This window comes from Rhinolophus ferrumequinum, chromosome 10 (assembly GCF_004115265.2).
Source record: "Rhinolophus ferrumequinum isolate MPI-CBG mRhiFer1 chromosome 10, mRhiFer1_v1.p, whole genome shotgun sequence".
NCBI classification, from domain to species: Eukaryota; Metazoa; Chordata; class Mammalia; order Chiroptera; family Rhinolophidae; genus Rhinolophus; species Rhinolophus ferrumequinum.
The window spans coordinates 84,040,261-84,059,494 of NC_046293.1; the positions used below are offsets into that span (position 1 = coordinate 84,040,261).

General features: G+C 40.7%; 1 protein-coding gene across 3 annotated transcripts in view; it reads left to right on the top strand.

The window, feature by feature from the left end:
- PLEKHG7 (pleckstrin homology and RhoGEF domain containing G7) overlaps positions 1 to 19,234 on the top strand; it is a 52,513-nt gene that overhangs the window by 10,046 nt on the left and 23,233 nt on the right. For 2 of the 3 annotated variants that reach the window (XM_033117824.1, XM_033117826.1), the window contains 7 exons: positions 218 to 345; positions 3,350 to 3,390; positions 7,047 to 7,142; positions 7,837 to 7,980; positions 11,286 to 11,381; positions 11,943 to 12,044; positions 15,999 to 16,112. In XM_033117824.1, the coding sequence (XP_032973715.1) occupies positions 218 to 345; positions 3,350 to 3,390; positions 7,047 to 7,142; positions 7,837 to 7,980; positions 11,286 to 11,381; positions 11,943 to 12,044; positions 15,999 to 16,112 (721 nt within the window). Of the gene's footprint in view, positions 1 to 217; positions 346 to 3,349; positions 3,391 to 7,043; positions 7,143 to 7,836; positions 7,981 to 11,285; positions 11,382 to 11,942; positions 12,045 to 15,998; positions 16,113 to 19,234 lie in introns of all 3 variants that reach the window. The other variant, XM_033117825.1, reaches the window with a different exon arrangement.

Sequence of the window (19,234 nt, forward strand, 5' to 3'; positions counted from 1 at the left end):
CAATAAAGCTTAAAAAGGTGGCAAGTGACATGTGAGGGGTATATATCATCATAGCCTTCCTGTGCCTGGAGCCTGAGGTGGCCTGCAAATTCTTCCTAAAAAGAAAAAAACAGGAATTAATCAGGCTTCTAGAAGTCACCTTCAAATGCCCAGAGGGGGTCTGAATGATGACTGCCTGCATGCCAGCTCTAAGCTTTCTCTCCTGTCTCGGGCACAGGTTCTACGAGCACAGACGGAGTTCTGTGGTGCTCAACTTGCCTGGACTTGAGGTATTCCCAGGGGACCTTCTGGTGTCAGCTGGAGCTGCCGATTACCTGTGCCACCCACTTCTGCTGCTGAATTCAGGTCCCGTTCATTCAGCATACATATATTACATGCCTGCTACAAGTAATAGCATGCATGTATTATAATAAGGGAGGGGGTCAAAATAGCAGGCGTGTAATATAATAAGGGGGGGTTCAACACGTAATAAGGAGGGGTTCAAAATATTTACTGACTAGTACAACATGTTGCACTGACAACTTAAAATAAATGCCTCCCAATAAGGACAGGCATCATCCATGAATTATTGGAGCCAGCTGAATACCACTCTGGTACTGGTCATTCCACTTACAGAGATGCATCAGATATGGGCTTTCCCTTGAAAGGTCCTCTTGTCTAATAATTTGCCCCAGCACCAGGACCTGGAACAGTGCCGGCCGCTATCTTGGAGCTAAACACTCTCTCTGCCTGGTAGGCAGCGTCCCTGTCATTGTTGTGATGCCACACCCCGACCCCGCTCCTGGCCCTCAGCCTCACACTGGTCTCTTCCAACCAGGGTGGTACCGTGTGGGGACAGAGGTCCTGGTGACAACAGAATGCTGTGACAGCGGATTAGAGAGAGGCAGCCTTAGGGGTAATTCTGCGTTTCGTACTCAGTTGTAAAAGAGAAGAACAGCTGTGGTGTTCAGAGTACGTTCCCCATTCCCCACGATTCTGAGGGAAGCCTTTGCGAGCAAAACAGACATTTAAAGATTATCCATCTTCGTAGTTTTTAAATGGGTTTTGTTCTTAGCAGAGCCCTTTTTTACAAAAGAATCCTTACTTGGGAAGCCAGCATATAAAACAGATCCAGGTGGAGTTGCAATGCTTTAAAACGTGGTGGATTCCAGAGCCTCACCTCCCAGGCATCCCCAGAAACCCAGGACACCTGGCGACACAGTGGGAAAACCACCCACCTCCTTCCTCATCCACACACATGCAAAGTGAGACCCAGAGAGAAGTGACTAGCGATGGTGTCAGCTGGTTTGTGTCAGTGGAATGGAACCTAGGCCCGTGACTGCTGGTCCTGTGTACTCTCCACCAGCCTGCATCAACCACCAGCCTGCTTATATCAGCAGCTGTAGGTGGAGGTGGAATGCAGGTGGAATGCAGAAGTTACCAGTAAATAAATCATAGCTAACATTTCTGTAGTTTTTCACTCTTTATAGAACCCTTTCACATCTACTGTCTTAGATGACACAAGGATCTAAACGAGATCTATCTCGTATCATACATCACCCAAATGAACAAACCAAGAGGGGTGAAGTGATCTGCTCAGTGACAGGCCCCTAGAAATTAGAGCTAATTCTAAACACAGCATAACCTTAACAGACGTTAGTACATGTTCCATGATGCTTTGCAAAAGCTCTACGCTGGTTAGCTAAGATGTGTTTCCCAAATGCTTGTCCTAGACCAGCAGCTTCAACATTACTTGGGAAATTGTCAGAAATACAGTTTCTGGGGCCCCACCCCAGACCTTCTGAATGAGAAACTCTGGGGGTGGGCCCAGTAATCTGTTTCTAAACAAGCCTTCCAGGTGATTCTGCTACCAGCTAATGTTTGAGAACCACCAGCTAAAGAACAGATCATAAGTAACCGCTGCATGGTGCTTCTAATCACCGAGTTCTTCATTAAGGTGTATGCCTAGCATCAGAGTAGATACCACATACTAAAAGTTGTGCAACATTCTCCACCATATCCCTCCATGTTCTCTTTTCCAGGAATTTAGAAGGGAGCTCTCATGTGCCCAAATCATGGTCTAGTGCAGTGCTGCTCACGCTTTGATGTGCATGAGTCACCTAGACGTGTGGTTGAAATGGAGATTCTGACTCAACAAAACTTAACATTTAATACAGATAATAAAAGATGGTGGATTCAATAAAGGCCCATTTAAATCTTCTTCTGATTATTTGTGAAGCATTCCCAAGACCCTAAAATTATCCCCAAAGTTTATCCCCAAAGCAGAGGAGAGAAATTTGTTAAGACCAGAGACCCCAATTATTGCACTTCAAATTGGACGTAATAATTTACCACCAGGTATTTGAGGGCTAAGGGTAGTGAAACCGGTTTGTCTCTAAAGGAGATTCCACTTAATCTCCCCTTTAAAAAAGATGGATAAGGTGTCAGAGTGAACGAAATAATCAGTTGGATAGGTGCTTTCCAGGGTTCCAGTAGGAAAAGTCCCTCAAGCATATCCTTTGCGGTAAATGCTGCTTGGGTAATTGCTTCCATCTGATTAAAGCATTATGCAGTCTCCTGATGTATTTAACAGAAAGAGGCCTAGACCTATAAGATATCTATTTTGTATATCAAGTCATTGGAACATCGCACCTAAACCTAAGAGATGGTTCCCAGCTTTTTCTGGGTAATATTACAAACAGATATAAATGACATAAAAATCAAGAGTCCAGAATCTCATCTCTTTACTTCCTGGTCATCAAAACAATGTCTTATTGAATAATGACGTCTTTCTCAACTCAAAGCCACTCCTGAGGACTGCTTGGATGGTGGCTGATAGAGACAATAAACCCCCAACATAAAGATTGGTGACATGTTGATGTTCCCCTATTTCAAGAATCTGCATTTAACCACATCTGGGTGTTCTCTATCGCGTTGATGCAGTCTGCAAATCTATCCAAGTTACATATGCTGGGATGGGTTCTGATAGAACAGTATAAAAACGAAGTCCTTCCAGCCTCAAAGTCCTATGACTCTCTGCCTTAAATAAATTACTCAGCATCTTTATTACATTTTATAAGTTTTTCCCTGAGTGATGGGGAAAAGGAAGCCGAACAATACTCCAGTAAAGAAACAGGACAGTATCACCTTCAGGGAGCAAAGGAACACCAACTTTTAGGTTGCAACATAACTTCATTCACTTATTTGCATAAATATAAATATTCATTTTGGGCATTCTCAAGAGAAGGAGAATTAAAGCAGGATGAATTTGGTTTGGTTCATTTGAAAAAGCAGGTTTTCTAAAGCACTGCAATAATCTATCACTAGTTGCTCAAAGTCCTAATGTATTTTCTTTAATTTCACCCACCAGAATCCAAAAAGTCAAGATGGCCTTTCTCCAAGAGAGGAGTGGTGAGTGTTATGTCTTGTCATTTTTGTTTTAATTAAGCCTCCTGTAGCTAAGAAAGTAAGAAATGGCTGAAGAGCCATTTTATCTTTGCGTGACGGCAGATGGCACGTGAAGTTTAAATTATATCATCACATTCATAGTAGTGGCTACAGAACATGCCAAATGAGCCCATTTTGTGCAGCAAAACAATGCTAATTGCCAGTGGTTAATGAGCTCTGCAAAAAACAAAGCAATCCTAATACTGTGATGCTTTACAACTCCAAATTTATAGCTTGGTACAGCTTAAGAAACAGCTCATTCAATAAAGTATACTTGCATAAGCCTAGGCCCCAGTTTGCAGGCAGTGCTGTGCATATAAGGAATGCTGAAAAATTAATGAGCTATTACAGAAACAGATTCCACAAATACACTTCTATTTCTGGGAAAGCCAGTTGGATTAGTCCTTGTGGGCTTTTTCTCTTTCTAACTTATTTTTGGTACCATCAATTATTCAAGAGTCATAAATCGACATCAACGGTCCCTGATTTTTACTGCCTGGGACAACAGTTGGCCACGGTGCAGCCTGTCCTCCAGGGGTGCTGCGGGGAGCCTGAAGGAGAGCCCTGCCCACATCCTCACTCTCCTTTTCTGGAGAAAGAGGAAGGACTGACTCTGTGTTCTCCCAACAGTAAATACCAACAGCAACACCCACAGACAGCAACCCGCGACAGTAGTAGGGCCTTATGGGTAGTTCCTGCAGCTCATTCTGTCAAGAATCTGCCCACATATGGGCTCTCCGATCAGTTTGTCCTCAATTATTGACACCTACCTCAGAGGTTCTGTTGGATACACACATACTGATAATTTGTCAATATCATAGCTAAATTAAAAGCTCTCTGAGGTTCTAATCTCAGCTGTTCCGTTGATTTACTCATCACAACCACCCTATGAGGCTGGCACTATCACCAACCTTTTATAGGGAAGGACATGAAGCTGAGGGAGGTTAATTCATTTGGCCAAGGTCACAGAGCAGTAAGTGGAGCGGCTGGGATTAGAACCTCAGAGGGCTTCGTCCAACAGAACCTCCAAGGAATGTGCCGAACACTGGGCTAGAAATCTAAGAAGCCAAGGTGCCCATTATCAGCTCACACTTGAGAAGGTCAGACTGACATGTTAATTGGAAAAAAGAAATTGTGATAAATGGCTTGCCTAATGTTGGAGGAGAGTAGGCAGTGGTAGAGATACACATACAGAATAATGAATGGAATGACAAAATGTTTCAGCCAATGTTCTCTGTAATGAAGGGAAAATCATTTCTCAAAGGTTCACTTTCACAAGGACTTAAAATTGATATGTCTACTTTGTTCCCTCATCCTTTTAGCCTTATTTATCATGTAATTCATGTCTATATAAATGATAACCCATATAAATATAACAAACACACTACTAGGTTGTAGTAATGTATTTTCCCAATCTATTACAGGTAATTTTTTTCTATTCTTGCCTTCCTTCCCTCTCTCCTTCCTTTCTTCCCAACCATCAACAATATTAGTAATAAAAGCAAACGCAGATACAATGATTATCACACTATCAGACACTCTTTCTGTTTACATGTGTTCCCGTTTATGCATGTCATAGTTTACATATGTTAACTCATTAATTCTCACCACAATCCAACAAGGCAGGTAATGTTACTATCCCCACTATGCAAATGGGAAAACTGAAGTTTGGAGAGATTGAATAGCTTGCCTGCGGTCACACAGCTTATAAGTGTCAGAGTGGGGATTTGTCCTCAGCAGTCCCAGGCTGTTTGGCTCTGAGTCTGTTTTAGCCCTGACATTGAATCTGCAGGGCTCCATAACCAGACCTGGACACTTCTCCTCCTTTATCTCACCAGAGGTCTCAAAGATCTTTTCTGTTCTCACAGAGTCTATGCCATTCCATAGTCGACCACTCTAAAATGTGCATATTCACACTCACTTACCACTTATGTCCATTTTACCCAGTTCCACGTCACCAGTGCCTGCTGTAAATTTCCATTCCACTCACCTGTTAGTTACCAACTTTGAGACCCCAGAATTAACCTCGGGTTTTTACTCTTCTTCATTCTCTGTATCCTCTCAAATGCCCTTCAAATTCTTCTCATTGCCTCTCCTTGCCAATGCCACCACAGTGGAAGCAACAAAGCTTCCAACAATGGGTCTGTTACTCTAAAGGGTTCATGTGACCTCAGAGAGAACTGTCCCCTCCCTTCTCACTGGCATATCCACCCAGTGCGGTCAGCAGGTTGGTCAGACCATGGAAAGCCATAGTGAGTGCCCTTCAAGACAGAGGGCTGGTGCTCACTTTCTCACAGCTCCGATGCTGCTTTCATTGTCTCAGCTTCTCTATTCTTCAACTGGTTGCTGATCTTGTTTTTTTTTCTTCTTTTTTAATTTCCACAACGTGCAGTTACTGTGGTTTCAGACATCAACAAAAGGCATATGTCCCAGTTGCTATAGGCAGTCCCCAACTGCCTCCAAGATTTCTTTTCTGCTGTGGAAGTTAAAGAATCTCTTGTAGATTGCAGCACATTCTGAAACTACTAGAGGGTCTCCTTTCAGACACACAGGCTGCTGCCTACCCACAACAGCAGATAAACAACCCCCTGCCTTCTCTTGCTTATTAACATAAAGTTGAATAACTTCCACCAAACCGCTTAGATCTGTGCCAGCTTCATGCACCCTGAGGCACTAGAACAAGTTAAAAAAATTATTTGTAATAAACTTTCATTTGAAATGCAGCCAAGTTGACTTTAGAAAGCCTTACATGTAGTTATTTAATAACTTCTTCCTGGTTTAGGTGGTAAAATGAACTCTTTAAGTGGGTAATTCGTGGTGTTGCAACAGAATACTGAATGAGTCACACACAAAAAAGTCACAACATATTAAGTTTAAAAGGCAAGTTACAAAACGTTGTTCAAAGATGACACCAGTAAAAATTAATTATAAATATGATCAGACAAAAAGTTTTCCAGTAGTTATCCAGGGGTGGAGATAACAGATAGCTTTGATTTTCTTTGTGTTTTTGTTTCTCAAATTTTCTGCAATAACCACATGTTACCTTTGTAATCAGAATTTTTTAAACTAATATTATTAAAAATAAGACTGATAAAAAAAATAAACGGGTGGTTCCAGTCAACTAGAGTTTCTAGCACATTCCAGCTTTCTTTAGCAGAGAATTATTGTGTCCGGCAGTTCCTTCAACACTGGGTTTTACTCAGTCACCTGCTAAACAATGGGTGGAGCAAAGATATCCCAGGTACCTTCTGATGCTAACCTCCTATAATCCTATGTTTGGAAAAGTTAGAACTGTGAAGGATGTTATGTCACCCCACACAGGGCGATGCGAGTCCTGGAGTCCATCTATTTACTACGTAACTGTTCCAAGCCTTGAAATTTTTTTTTTCATTGGTAAAATGAGAGGTTTGGTTCAGACGTCCTCACAGCCTCTGTCCCCCCAATCTGAAGTTCTGTGGCCAGGCTGTGGTTGGGAAATGGCTTTTCGGCTTATAGACAAAATGTGCAGTCAGTTCTCAGGCGTGTTGCAGAATGAAAGTACAAAAGATGCTGAGGCTGCCAAAGTCATGTCGTTAAAGAATCCATGTTTGAAAATCCTGTTTCTAACCATCTTTCAGCAGGGCAAAGACAAACACAAGCATATATCTGATCTGGAAAATTGCCTTTCCTCTGTGAAGGTTACAGACTTCAGCCGCTATGAGTTCCACAGCCTTAAGGTATCGCACAAAATGTTCACTTTTCTTGTTTTAGTCATTATTTTATTGCCTTTGTTCATATAACAGCAAAGGGCAGGAGAGGAGCCCAGAGCTGGCTGGAATGAGTACTGCTCTCTTTAATGCACACTGAAACCTTGTGAAAGCCATTTCATCTTAACTAAATAATGGACCCGAGAGGCCTTGTACAAATGTTGACAGTTGTTCCTCTTCTTCACTTCAGGGACTCAGTTTCCTTATTTGAAAAATAAATTGGTTTTGATAAGATGATTTTTTAACGGTCTCTCTAAATTTTAAAACTCTCATTTTATGATCCTTCAGAGGTTCATTTCAACAAGCTTTGCCTGGGGAACCTGGATCAGACTTCCCAGTTCTGGGTTCACGCTTCTTTGAGGTTTTTTGCAATCAACTGAAAAAGGTTCATGAAATTCTCAAGCGTAATACAAAACATCGTTTCGAATTCCTTTCCATTTAAACTAAAAATGACGAATGTCATGCATCCCAAAGCCACGCAGAGAGAACTGAGGTTCGGGCAGCTCCAGGAGCCCCTACAAGGAAGCATGCCCGCCAGGGGCCTGCAGCAGGAAACCATGATTTCAGGAATGCTTGTTTTTGCTGTACGCCAAGTGAAAGCAATTGGTGAACAGGTCCACCCATCACGGTAGAAATTCTGTGTTCTCTCTTTTCTCCCACGCAGGATAAGACCTGGAATGAAGTCATGGAAACACATCAAAAACTTCCTACTGATCAATTAGACTTGAGAAAGCAGCAAGAGGCCTTGTGGGAACTTTTCACGAGTGAATGCACTTATTTCTTGGACCATTTATTAGTTCTTAAGATGGTAAGGCTGGGCTTCATTTTTTTGTTTGTTTGTTTTAATACCTTATTGCATATAATTTGCCCTTGACACCCCTTCCAGGACTTTTTTTTTTTAAGATTTTTATTAAAAAAAAAAATATGCTGGGCTTAATTTTTGTCATAGATGGAAAATATTAATTTGATTTGTTTTCCTCTTCCATGCTGAAAAAAGAAAGTTAGGGGGTTGGAGTTCCTCACTTTCAGGACATCTTAAGAAAATTTTATCTATTGTTTATCTGCTACGTGGTTGTTTCTTCATTTCTTTTCTTAAATATAGCCTCTCAAGATTGGATGAGATCCCCGTCTGAGGTCTCAGTCTCTTCTGCCTATTCTCACCCCGTGTTTACACCCTCCTGGAGTCAGCAAGTTTGCAACCACCCTCAAGGCACCATTCCATGCTCATCACCTTCCTCTGTTGGAACTCTTGCTCCCTCACGAGCAGTGCCAGGCAGAAGCTTTTTATCAGCAGAGCGGAGCCAGTTACAGGTTTCCAGGCAGCCATCCCCATGTAACGCAGTGGGGTTGTCTTACACAGCTTATTCCTGATGCCTGCCATATAAATGGTGCCCCTGAGGCTGTGCAGTGCTGCAGCCCCGATCTGGTGAGGCTCTCAGCAGAGAATTCCTCACAGGAGAACCACAGGGCAAGGGATGGCAAGGGAGCAACTGCCTCCCAAGACCACAGGGAAGGAAGAGCTACTTTTTTCCCAAGGTTACCTCTGCCCACAAGCACTTTTGAATCCTGGCCTCTCTTACACAGGAAAAAGCCCCATGTTGGGAGACCTGAATTCAAGTCCTGCATCTGCCTCTGACGTGCCACATGACCTTAAAAAAGTCCAGTCCTCTATTTCCTAAACCAGGGGTTGACACACATTTTTTGTAAAAGCCCAGGCAGTAAATATTTTAGACTTTACAGGCTATGTGGTCTTTAATACAACTACTCAGCTCTTCCACTGCAGTGCAAAAGAAGCCATGGATAATTTATAAATAAACGTGCATAGCTGTGTTACAATAAAACATAATTTACGGAAACAGGTAGCAAGCCTGATTTATCCCATAGGCTATCGTTTGACAACCCCTGTCCTAAGCTATAAAAGAGGGATGACAATACCATCTCTGGCTGTCTCATAAAACCTGAGCATTGTAATGATCAGATTAGTTTTGTTTGAAACCTATCAAGTGACATACAAATGACAGTTATTATTTTCTGTAAGTAATATTTATTGTCACGGCACAAAGTATTTTACCAGCAAAATTTAAACCACAAAGACACTCTGAGAAAATGGAAACTCAGAAAGTGTGTCATTAGGATACAGAAAACTAGCTTAAATAATAAAGAATTTTATTGGCCCAGGTGACTATAAAGCCCAGAGTTAGGAGACATTTCAAGGTTGGTTTGATAAAGGGGCTCAATACCAAGGACAATTTGTTTTCCATCTCTCATTCCTTCCTTCCATGGCATCGACCTCACCTTCTGGCTGCCTCCTGCTGTAGTCATGGAATGGCTGCTGTCCTTTAGCCCATGGAAGGAGAGAGAAAGAGAAGGAAAGAGACAGAGAGAGGGAGAGAGGATCTCTTTTCAGTATTCATAACAAAAGTCTTAAATATGATTCTGATTGCACTGGCTTACGTCACATACCCACTTGTGAACCAACCACTCTGATAAGGAAAGAATGTGCTAATTGGCTGGAGGCAATCAAGGCTCACTCCTTGGGAGTAAGGTGGGCTTGCCACATGGCACATCGAGGACTGGGAAGAGGGGATACTGCGGTGAAAACCAGGACCATGCTAGGGGAGGGAGCATTGAGGCTGGGTGGTACCCAATAGCTGTTGAACGCAGAGCACAAACCCCCTGAGCTGCCATATTACCACCCTGCCCTAATAAGTAATGCAGATCTTTCTGGCCCACTTCAGCTGCACAAGTTTTTCAAATTAGCATTTTCTGCTTAAAAGAAAATAAAACAGACCAATTTGTGTTTGTTTCCTAATGTCCTAGTGTTTTTAGAGTATACATGTTTCTCCCTTTACACAATCAATATGAGTTTCCCAAACTTGCTTATAAATTGGAATTCACAATGAGTAAATTCAAATAGTAAAATATACTGAAGGACTCTATATTTTTTAACAATGGCAAAATTTTCAGTAAAGCACAGAATCTTATAGCTTCTTTTTTAGGGGAAAAAAAAAAAAAGACTTTTTCCCCCTACATTCTCCCAATTGATCTGTAGTAATGACTTCTGTATCTTATAATTCTATGTCTTAAATGCTTGGTTATTGACAGATTTCCAAACAACCCGTATAGTATTCGATATGGATTTGGGGAAGCGCTAAGTCAGTGGTTCTCAAAGTGTGCTCCCTAGACCAACAGCATCAGAATCGCTGCGGACTTGTTAGAAATGCAAATTCTCAGACCCCACCAGAGATTTGTAGAATTAGAAACCCTGAGAGCTCAGTAATTTCTGGTTTAACAGGACCTTTACGTGATTCTGAAGCAAGTGGAGAACCATTCACTGCATAAATTAAGTAATATGGAAATGGGAATTGGAAAGTTGGCAAACTACAGTGCAGTCTTTTCACATCTAAAATTCTTGAGATAATTGTTTCATTTAAATGTTTCATCATATTTACGCAAAGTATTCCGATTTCAACATATTGATTTCTCTTTAGTTTATAGGATGAGGGGATGATTATCTGTGAGGATTGTGGTTCTTTCTTCACTTGCTCTAGAGTGGTTCTCCTGCTGTATGAAAGCGTCAAACCAAGTAATAACAACACAAAGATGTCCTTAATGTTTTCATTAATATTTAACACCTTTATCCAAATCTAAACATCTTACCAGTTATCAGATATTAACTCATGATTTCTCTGAAAGTAAAAGACATTTGGATCTTTCGCAGAGAAAAAACTAAAGGAGATGTCAGCGTGAATGTTGTTTTCATCTCGTGAGTGCTATTGGCAAGACGAGAACCTGTGAGATTTCTTTGACCCCGGAAGGCAGAGAAAGCCCATTTAAATGGATTATGTTCAGCAGGAATGTTATTAGGGTACATACAAGGAACAACAACTTCATACAGAAGAGCACATTTCCCATATGTTCTATGGACTTTAAGTGTCATTGTTTGTATTTAGGAAAATTCTTAAACTTTGAAAACACTAATTTCTAAACCGTTTTGTAAAGTTACACTCAGGAGATTTATGCTATATGTTCTTGAGAAGGGCAAGTTTCAAAATCTAAAAACAGAAAGTAATGTGCATTTATTTTGCATTTGTTTTTTTTTGTTTTTTAAAGATCTTCATGAATACACTAAAATATCTACAGACTCATGAATATCTCCTGGATGTGGATTTATGGAGACTTTTTGCAAACCTGGAGGAGTTAAGTCAGGTGAGCCAAAGTAGGAAGATGCCAGGAGACATGTTTTAAAATTCACCAGAGGATCATGAAAATCATACTTGTTCTAGTTCTGTGGCTTGTATTCCATACTAGAATATGGAATATGGTTTATTCAGCCATATAATTATATGGTCAGGAGGTTGGCTTCATCAGAAAGAAACCTAAACATTCATTGACATCTCCCAATAGATTGCAGATATCAGCCTTCAGTAACATTTTTCATTTTTCCTTGGCTGTTTAAGAAAGTAAACATATTCCTAAGATCTCCATCATCTTCATAAATGTTTATTCTCAAATGAATGTCCTTTTCTCACATATATTATAAATAAATATCTTTCCTCCAAAATGTAAGGAGAGATTCAAAAGGAATTTATTCATTAAAAAAATCTTATGAGAAAATATCTATTGGAAAAAACAATAAATCTGAATTTTGCCAGGATATAAATTGAAAATGGCAAACATCTATAAGAATGATATTTGAAGTTCATCAAATATTTATCCCTTCCCCCTGGGTGTGTGCCTACTCTTGCTTGCTTTCTCTCTGGCCCCTAGACGAGCTTTCATTTTGTGACCAGTCTCTTTGCCATCATCAAAGACTACATCGATGCTTCTGAGACTTCACCATCCATGGATTTCATTTCTGTGCTCACAAAGGTAAAAATCCTTCTGGGATATCTCAGTTTCATGCAATAATTTCACCCACCTCCCAGGATAGTTGTCAATATCTCCTTGGTTTTCTGTTTTTGTTGTCCCTGGGGAAGTTCCACTAGCACCCTCCCACAAAGGAACCATCCCTTCCTGCACTAATCAGTGCTTTCAAAAATAACTTGCCGATTCTGTTTTCCCATTGTCACCTCTCCTGTGTGGGTTTTATTAACAGAGAAATCTGCACACATGGAAAAGGCATTTTCCAAGTCTGTTTTTTAAATGACTTCAATTTAAAGCAATATTCATGGCAATAGTTTGTGTAGGCTAATTACATGGTTCAGTTGTTCTTCTAACAGAAGTGCCAGTCTCTCAGAAAGGAACAAAATAAACCTTCAAATCCATCAACATCCTTAATAGGACTTTTGTGTGTGAAAGAAGAAGAAAAGAGGAAAACCTGAAGTGCTGGTTTGATAAATGCTATTTATTTCTTGAGTAGATAGTTGGGCCTCCTCCTTACTCTTTTTGCCTGAGCTCTTTAATCCAGTCCCTAAGTATTCTCATTTAGCAAGATTGGAATTTTACAATCCATTTAAAAAACATAGATTGAGATTTATTGAGCGCTTACTAAATGCTTATGTGTGGGGGTGATACCCTGTACCCAATAAATCTGCAAAACCAGACACACTGCTACTCATGGGGAGTTTCCTGTCTGGTGGGGAGAAATTAATTCAATCATAACAGTAATAATTATATAATCAAGTTGAGATTAATGCTGAGGAACATAGATATTATGCAGGAAATATTCTAGGTTGGGCAGATGGTGAGGTAGTTACAGATTGGAAATTCTTCCTGCGGCAAAGATATTTGAGGTGAGATATGAAGAAGGAGGTATAAAGAAAACTAGGTATAAAGTAGGTAGATTTTTTTTTTAGTGAACTTTGAAAACAGATTTGCATAAGAAAACTAGGAGGGAGAATTTTTTCGTGAAATTTAAAAACAGATTTGAAAAATAAGAGAAAGAATGAAAAGTGTTGGGAAATAGCTAAAATCTTGGACTCTCTAGCCAGAAAATTTTTATTTTTAGTTTTAAGTAAGTAGTCTGGAGAAATACCAACTTCTCATCAAAACGCATAAGTTGTCTTCGTCTGCTCAGGCTGCTATAACAAAACATTACAGGCGGGGTGGCTTATAAACAACCAAAATTTATTTCCCACAGTTCTGGAGGGTGACAGTCTGAGATCAGTGTTCCAGAATGGTTAAGGGAGGGCCCTCTTCCGATCACAGACTTTTGGTTGCATCCTTCACGTGGCGGAAGGGGCTAGAGACGGCTCTGGAGCCTCCTTATAAGGGCATTAATCTCACTCATGAGGGCGCCACCTTCAGGAACTGAGCATCTCCTGAAGGCTCCACCTCCTGATACCATCATATTGGCGGGGTTAGGATTCAACATCTGAATTTGAAGGTGACGCAAGAATTCACACCACAGGGTAATGCACTAAAAGCCCACTTAAGCATGGGATACTAACAGACTCTATGCTAAAGGTCTATAATACAACCCACATATGAATGCTTCATATTATGCTACAGGTGTGCAAAGATGGAGTAGTCAAGTTTTTCCTACATTTCAAAGGTTCTTTATCAGTCAGTTGTACCAGAGTGACATTCCCCAGATGTCACTGGCTTGGTTCATGTCCCACTTATGCTCTACCTTTACTTTGGTACTGCCCTCACTCTGGGGCCCATGCTGAGGTAGCAGCCACCGCCTGGAATATTACCCATCACCATGGCAAGACATAAGAGACTGGGGCAGAGCACTCATGGACTCCAAGTTTCTGCCTAAAGTAACACACGGCACATCTGTTCCCATTTCATCAGCCAAGGAGAGTCACATGGGCAAGCGTAACTTCCAGGGAGTGGGTACATAACATCCTTCCCAGGAAGGGGAAAGAGATGGACAGGACACAGCCTCACAAGAAGCTCACCAGCTAGAAGATTGGAACATTTTGTTATTCACACATGAGCCATGTGAGCAAGTCCTTGAGAAAGACACTGAGGCTTGGAGAGGTTAGTTAACATGGGCAAAATCACATAGCTACTGGGTTGTAGAACTAGATTTCTAGGCCTGACCATATACGGTCTTAACAGTTGCCTCCTAGTGATGATATTTCTCAAGTGTCCTGTGAAAAGACCTCCTCTGTATCTCCAAGCTATCAACAAACCTCCACTCCCTCAAAAATAAATTCACATTATTGTCTTTCAAATTACTTCTTGCTGGAGCCAAAACTTGGCATTTTCCCCCATAGTGTTTTCTTCTCTGTCTTATAACAAAATATTTTTCTAGTTTTTGTTGTCTCTGCCTTTATCATTGTCACTTCCTTTAGTGGCTTTTAGACTGGGTCTGCTTTCTCTACTCACTGTAGTTCTAACTTTACCAAAAGGTGCGTCTTCCTTCTCTCATTCCACCACATGATGTCACTATTGGAAACTCCTTAATGGGACCCGCTACTCATTCTGTTAATCAAGAAACCTATCAAGGAGCACATTGGCTTAGCAACCTGGGAGGCACTACACTGAAGGGAATGTCTGCCAGTAAGGAGACAGAAGTATTGATGGAGAGAAAAGAATAACTCATTGCCAACAAAGACACCTGACTGAGATGGTGGCACATTGTGTGGTGCGCTCAGTTTGATCATTTTATATGTGAATATACCGGGGGTGCCAAAAAACTGTACACAAGTGGACACTTTGGTCAGTGTTGCTCAAGCAGTAGTTCGCCATAATCCGAAGTGTCTGGACGCTGATGGTAACCACTCAGAGCACCTCTTGTAATTGCAGAAGTCAAATGTGACTTGTATTCATCTTTTGTTATCGGTATATATTGAGTATTACAATTTTAATTGTTTTTTTTTCCTTTTTAAAATGTATATACATTTTTTGGCAACCTCTGTATACATATAAATTGTTCATTTGCTTCATTCTAAAATAAATTTCAGATCACATACAAATGTGTGGTCATTAGAGCAAGTCTAAGACATTAAGTAGAAATTATGAAGAAAAGGGAAGGTAAGTGTTAGGTTGGGTAAGATTGCTAAATAAAATGTGCGCTACTAAACGCAGTACACTCATTAAAGGTGTCCCAAATTTGACTCTACAGTTTTAGTAGCCAGCAGGTGAATTAAGTTTATGGATATTTTTGAGGAAGATTTGATGAAAAGTTAAATGTTGTTACTTTAATCGCTTACTACCGTGTTTCTCCAAAAATAAGACCTAGCCAGACCATCAACTCTAATGTGTCTTTTGGAGCAAAAATTAATATAAGACCCTGTCTTATATTATATCATATTATATTATATAAGACCCGGTATTATACTATATATATTATATTATATTATATTATATTATATTATATTATATTATAGATCGGATCTTATATAATAAGACCAGGTATTCTATTCTATTCTATTCTATTCTATTAGACCCGGTCTTATATTATAGTAAAATAAGACCGGGTCTTATATTAATTTTTGCTCAAAAGACACCCTAGAGCTGATGGTCCAGCTGGGTCTGATTTTCAGGGAAACACGGCACCAACACAAGCACAGTGTCTACCAACATATGCATTGGAATCAAACACATTATTTGTTATCAGGTACCATGTAGGGACTGTAGGTCCCAACAAAGCATAAACAGAAGCAAGGGGTGAATTAAATCAAGGTGTTCTAACTAGAATTTACGTATGAAGATCATTTATTGAGAAAATCATTTATTGAGAAGTTAACTGTTTACTATGGAAATACCATTTTTTTAAAGAATGTTTATTGTGAAGATAAGCCTGTTTGATAATGGTGACTCCTTCACTTTTCCCTGTTCTACTTCATGATAAAAGTGAAGAGAAAGAGAAAGTCTGTCTGTGTTCTCCTTGCTTCTGCTGATTCTCCTTCTGCTCTTCTCCTCTTGCAGTATTTCCGAGGGAGCCTTTGTCAGAGCCACCAGACCTACTGCCTGAATTACTCAGCTGCTGTCTTTTATCTCGAGAGCCTGAGGCAGAGAGAGGACTTTGGAATTTATTTAAAAGTAAAGTACCATTGTTTCCTTTTATATTTTTCCTGAGACTCTTTGCGTGTAACAGGTACTAGGAATTATTATACGCAAATTAAATGGGAAAGAAGAAAAATAATCAGTAATATATTTAACTAGGAGGCTGCTCTCCTGATGAATGTATCTTCCACTGCTCATGTAAGACTTTACAGTTTTGTACCCCTGGAAACATATCACCTACTGCCCCGCCTGACATTTTGGCTGGGGCTTAAAACTGTTTTATTTGTTCTTTGGTTTGTTTGTGGAAGAAACTGGTACATTGTAAGGAAAAAACTAGACTAAGAACCGAGGCTTCGTTTGTGATTAGAAGTTTGGCTCTTAGAGGATTTGGTCACAGCAAGATCCTGTTGCACAAAACCCTGGAACACCATTTACATTGTATCCTATGTGAATGGCTCCCCCTAGAGTACATCATGGAGCACCGTGTACATGTTGCCCCTGGAGTTGTAAGACATGGCGGCCATGGGTCCCAAAGCGTTCGAACAAGGAATTTTTGCTAAGAACCCTTAGCATTTGCTAAGAAGCCGACATGGATAGAATTTTCCTTGACTTCCCTACTTCCTTTGACCCCTCTTTTGACATTTCTTTGTCTTAACTGTACCCTTCAGTATTATACCAGAGCACTTTTGTATGATGCAGAGAAAATAGTTCAAACCTCTCCAGAAAACTAGCTCTTCCCTGCAGCTGCAAAAATCCCCTGGCAGAGCATTACCTCAGAGGCGTGGGAGAAAAGTCTCCCATAGTTCCCAATGGTAGCTGTGAGTCAGTGCACCTATGGCCCAGATGTGCCAGGAAGCCTGGGTGTGGCATGGATGAGAAAGGAGGAATGAAACTAGAGGAGAGACTTGGCCTTATTTTTCAGCTTTAAACTTTCAGTGTTTTCTTTGCTACTCAAACTGAAAACTGAAAGCTCATTAGATTTCCAAATGTATGAATAATCCTGTTACAAAAGTTTTCCCTGGAAGCTGATGGATTAGACTCCCAGCCAGGTCCCCAAACTGGGGAGAATCCAGGTCCATTTCTCTCCCTTCCAAGGTAGGGCAGAGACAAATTTAACAAGGCTCAGCCACCGTTTTCAAACAACTGTGGAAAATCCTGTATCGACTGTGACACAGAAAAGTGGTTTACATTTATATGTGAAATATATATGGCAACCAAAGATATTTAGGGAAAAGGAAGAGAGGATGCAATGTTGTCATGATCACACACAATACTTTTATAATGCATAGTGCTTTACCAAGCACTCACTCAAACATCTCTTTTAATCCCTAGCACAAAATTATGATGTTGACTACATTGTCCTCATGTGTTCCGGAGGCTCAGAGAGGTTATGTGACGTTTGCAAGGTCACATGGCCAATAGGTAGCAAAGAGGAACCTGGATAAAAGTCTTCAGGCAAAAATAACCCAATGCTCTTTACACTGGAACTATTTCCCGCTCCTCAGAGCTGTTTCTCACTGCCTGGGAACTGTTAGCATCATGAAACAAAGGTGAGGGATCAAGGAGAGACTGAAGGAATTGAAGGTGAATCTGCCTTCCACAGCATTATAGTACAGAACCAAATCATCATCACAGATAATTTATAAAAAAAATAATATAATAGATAAAAATGTAATGGTTATAATAATTCTCACATCATAAAATACAATAATTACAACATATAATAAATAATAAAGGTGACTGGTTCTCAAGTTCTTGCTACGGCCAGGCACAGCATCGTATGCTGGTCATCCATGATCTCTTTGTCTACACAATAACCCTGTGGGATTTGGTATCATCCCCCATTTTTGAAGAGCTTAGATAAAGTAGGCAACTTGGTGAAAGATACGGTTATTCGGGGGCAGGGCAGGATTCGGATTCAGACCGGTCTGAAGCTGACGTTCATTCCCCTATTATGCTCTGATATAAACAACATTGTTGGAGAACTTACGTTTGTGTGGTGTTACGGGCTGCCTGGAATTGGGCTATGAATGCACCGGGATGAGTTTACCCTCTGCACCACCTGGGGCTGGGCTTTGTAAATGTCTGTACATTGTGTTGTGCACCTTGATGGGAGTAGAATCTCCCTGCTCTTTGAGAGACAGTTAAAATGATGCAGAGAAAGAGACTGAAACTTTGTACCCGGTCTCTTTGTGGGGTTCAATGAACAATCCCTAAGAACTCTACCTACAATACACTGTTCTGGGCACGTTGTATGAATTATCTTATTAAAACCACTCACCAACCTGCTGCTGTACTTACTCTTGTTAACCACATTTACCAGATGAGGTTTAGAGAGCTTAAGTAAATTCCCCAAGATTCCGGGAACGTGGGCTGCTCCAGCCCAATGTTGCATCCCACCAAGACAGATTTATGAGAAGAACGTTTTTACATGAGCCCCTGAATTCCTTTCACTGTTCCCCTAAACACATGGGATATTTACTATAAATCAAAAGCAGCCTCCATGGATCTAGACCCATCCATTAAAAAAAGGCTTTTATGTCCAGTCTTTCTTGACAGAGATATTCTTTTTTCCCCCCAACGGACCTGAACACTAAAGCCAACAGAGAGATGAAACAAAAACTTATAGCTACTTTTAGAATCAATGAATATCTTTTTTCTCTCTTCTGAAGCCTTCTGAAACATTAAAAGCTTCCCGTATCTTGGCCTGGATGTTTGTCTCAATTATTTACCCTGGATGTTTCTTGCCTGATTGATGTCTGGGGTAAATTGGTTGTTCTCACATTTACCCCGGACACCGGTAGGTTCTGGCAGCCAGAGCTCTTTTCTACAGCATGGAAATTTGGGGCAGTGGCGCCGCAGGTGTGTGTTTTGAGGGGATACCTAAGTGCTGCTGAGAAGTCAGTTATGGAGCTCCCAGACACTTGAGCTGGAATGCTGATGCCAGTGAGCGAGTCAGCATGGAAATCAACCACAAAGACCACAGACTAGGGTCTCTCCATACCGCATCTTTCCACTCATTACCCCTCCCCGCCTCTCTACATCTGCAGTCTCTGCTTCCTTCTCCATCCCTTCCAACCTGATGAGAATTCCAGCCATTTTGAACTGGATGAGAACTTGGAGGTAATGTACCAGTAGTACCTTCCTCCAAGAGGAAT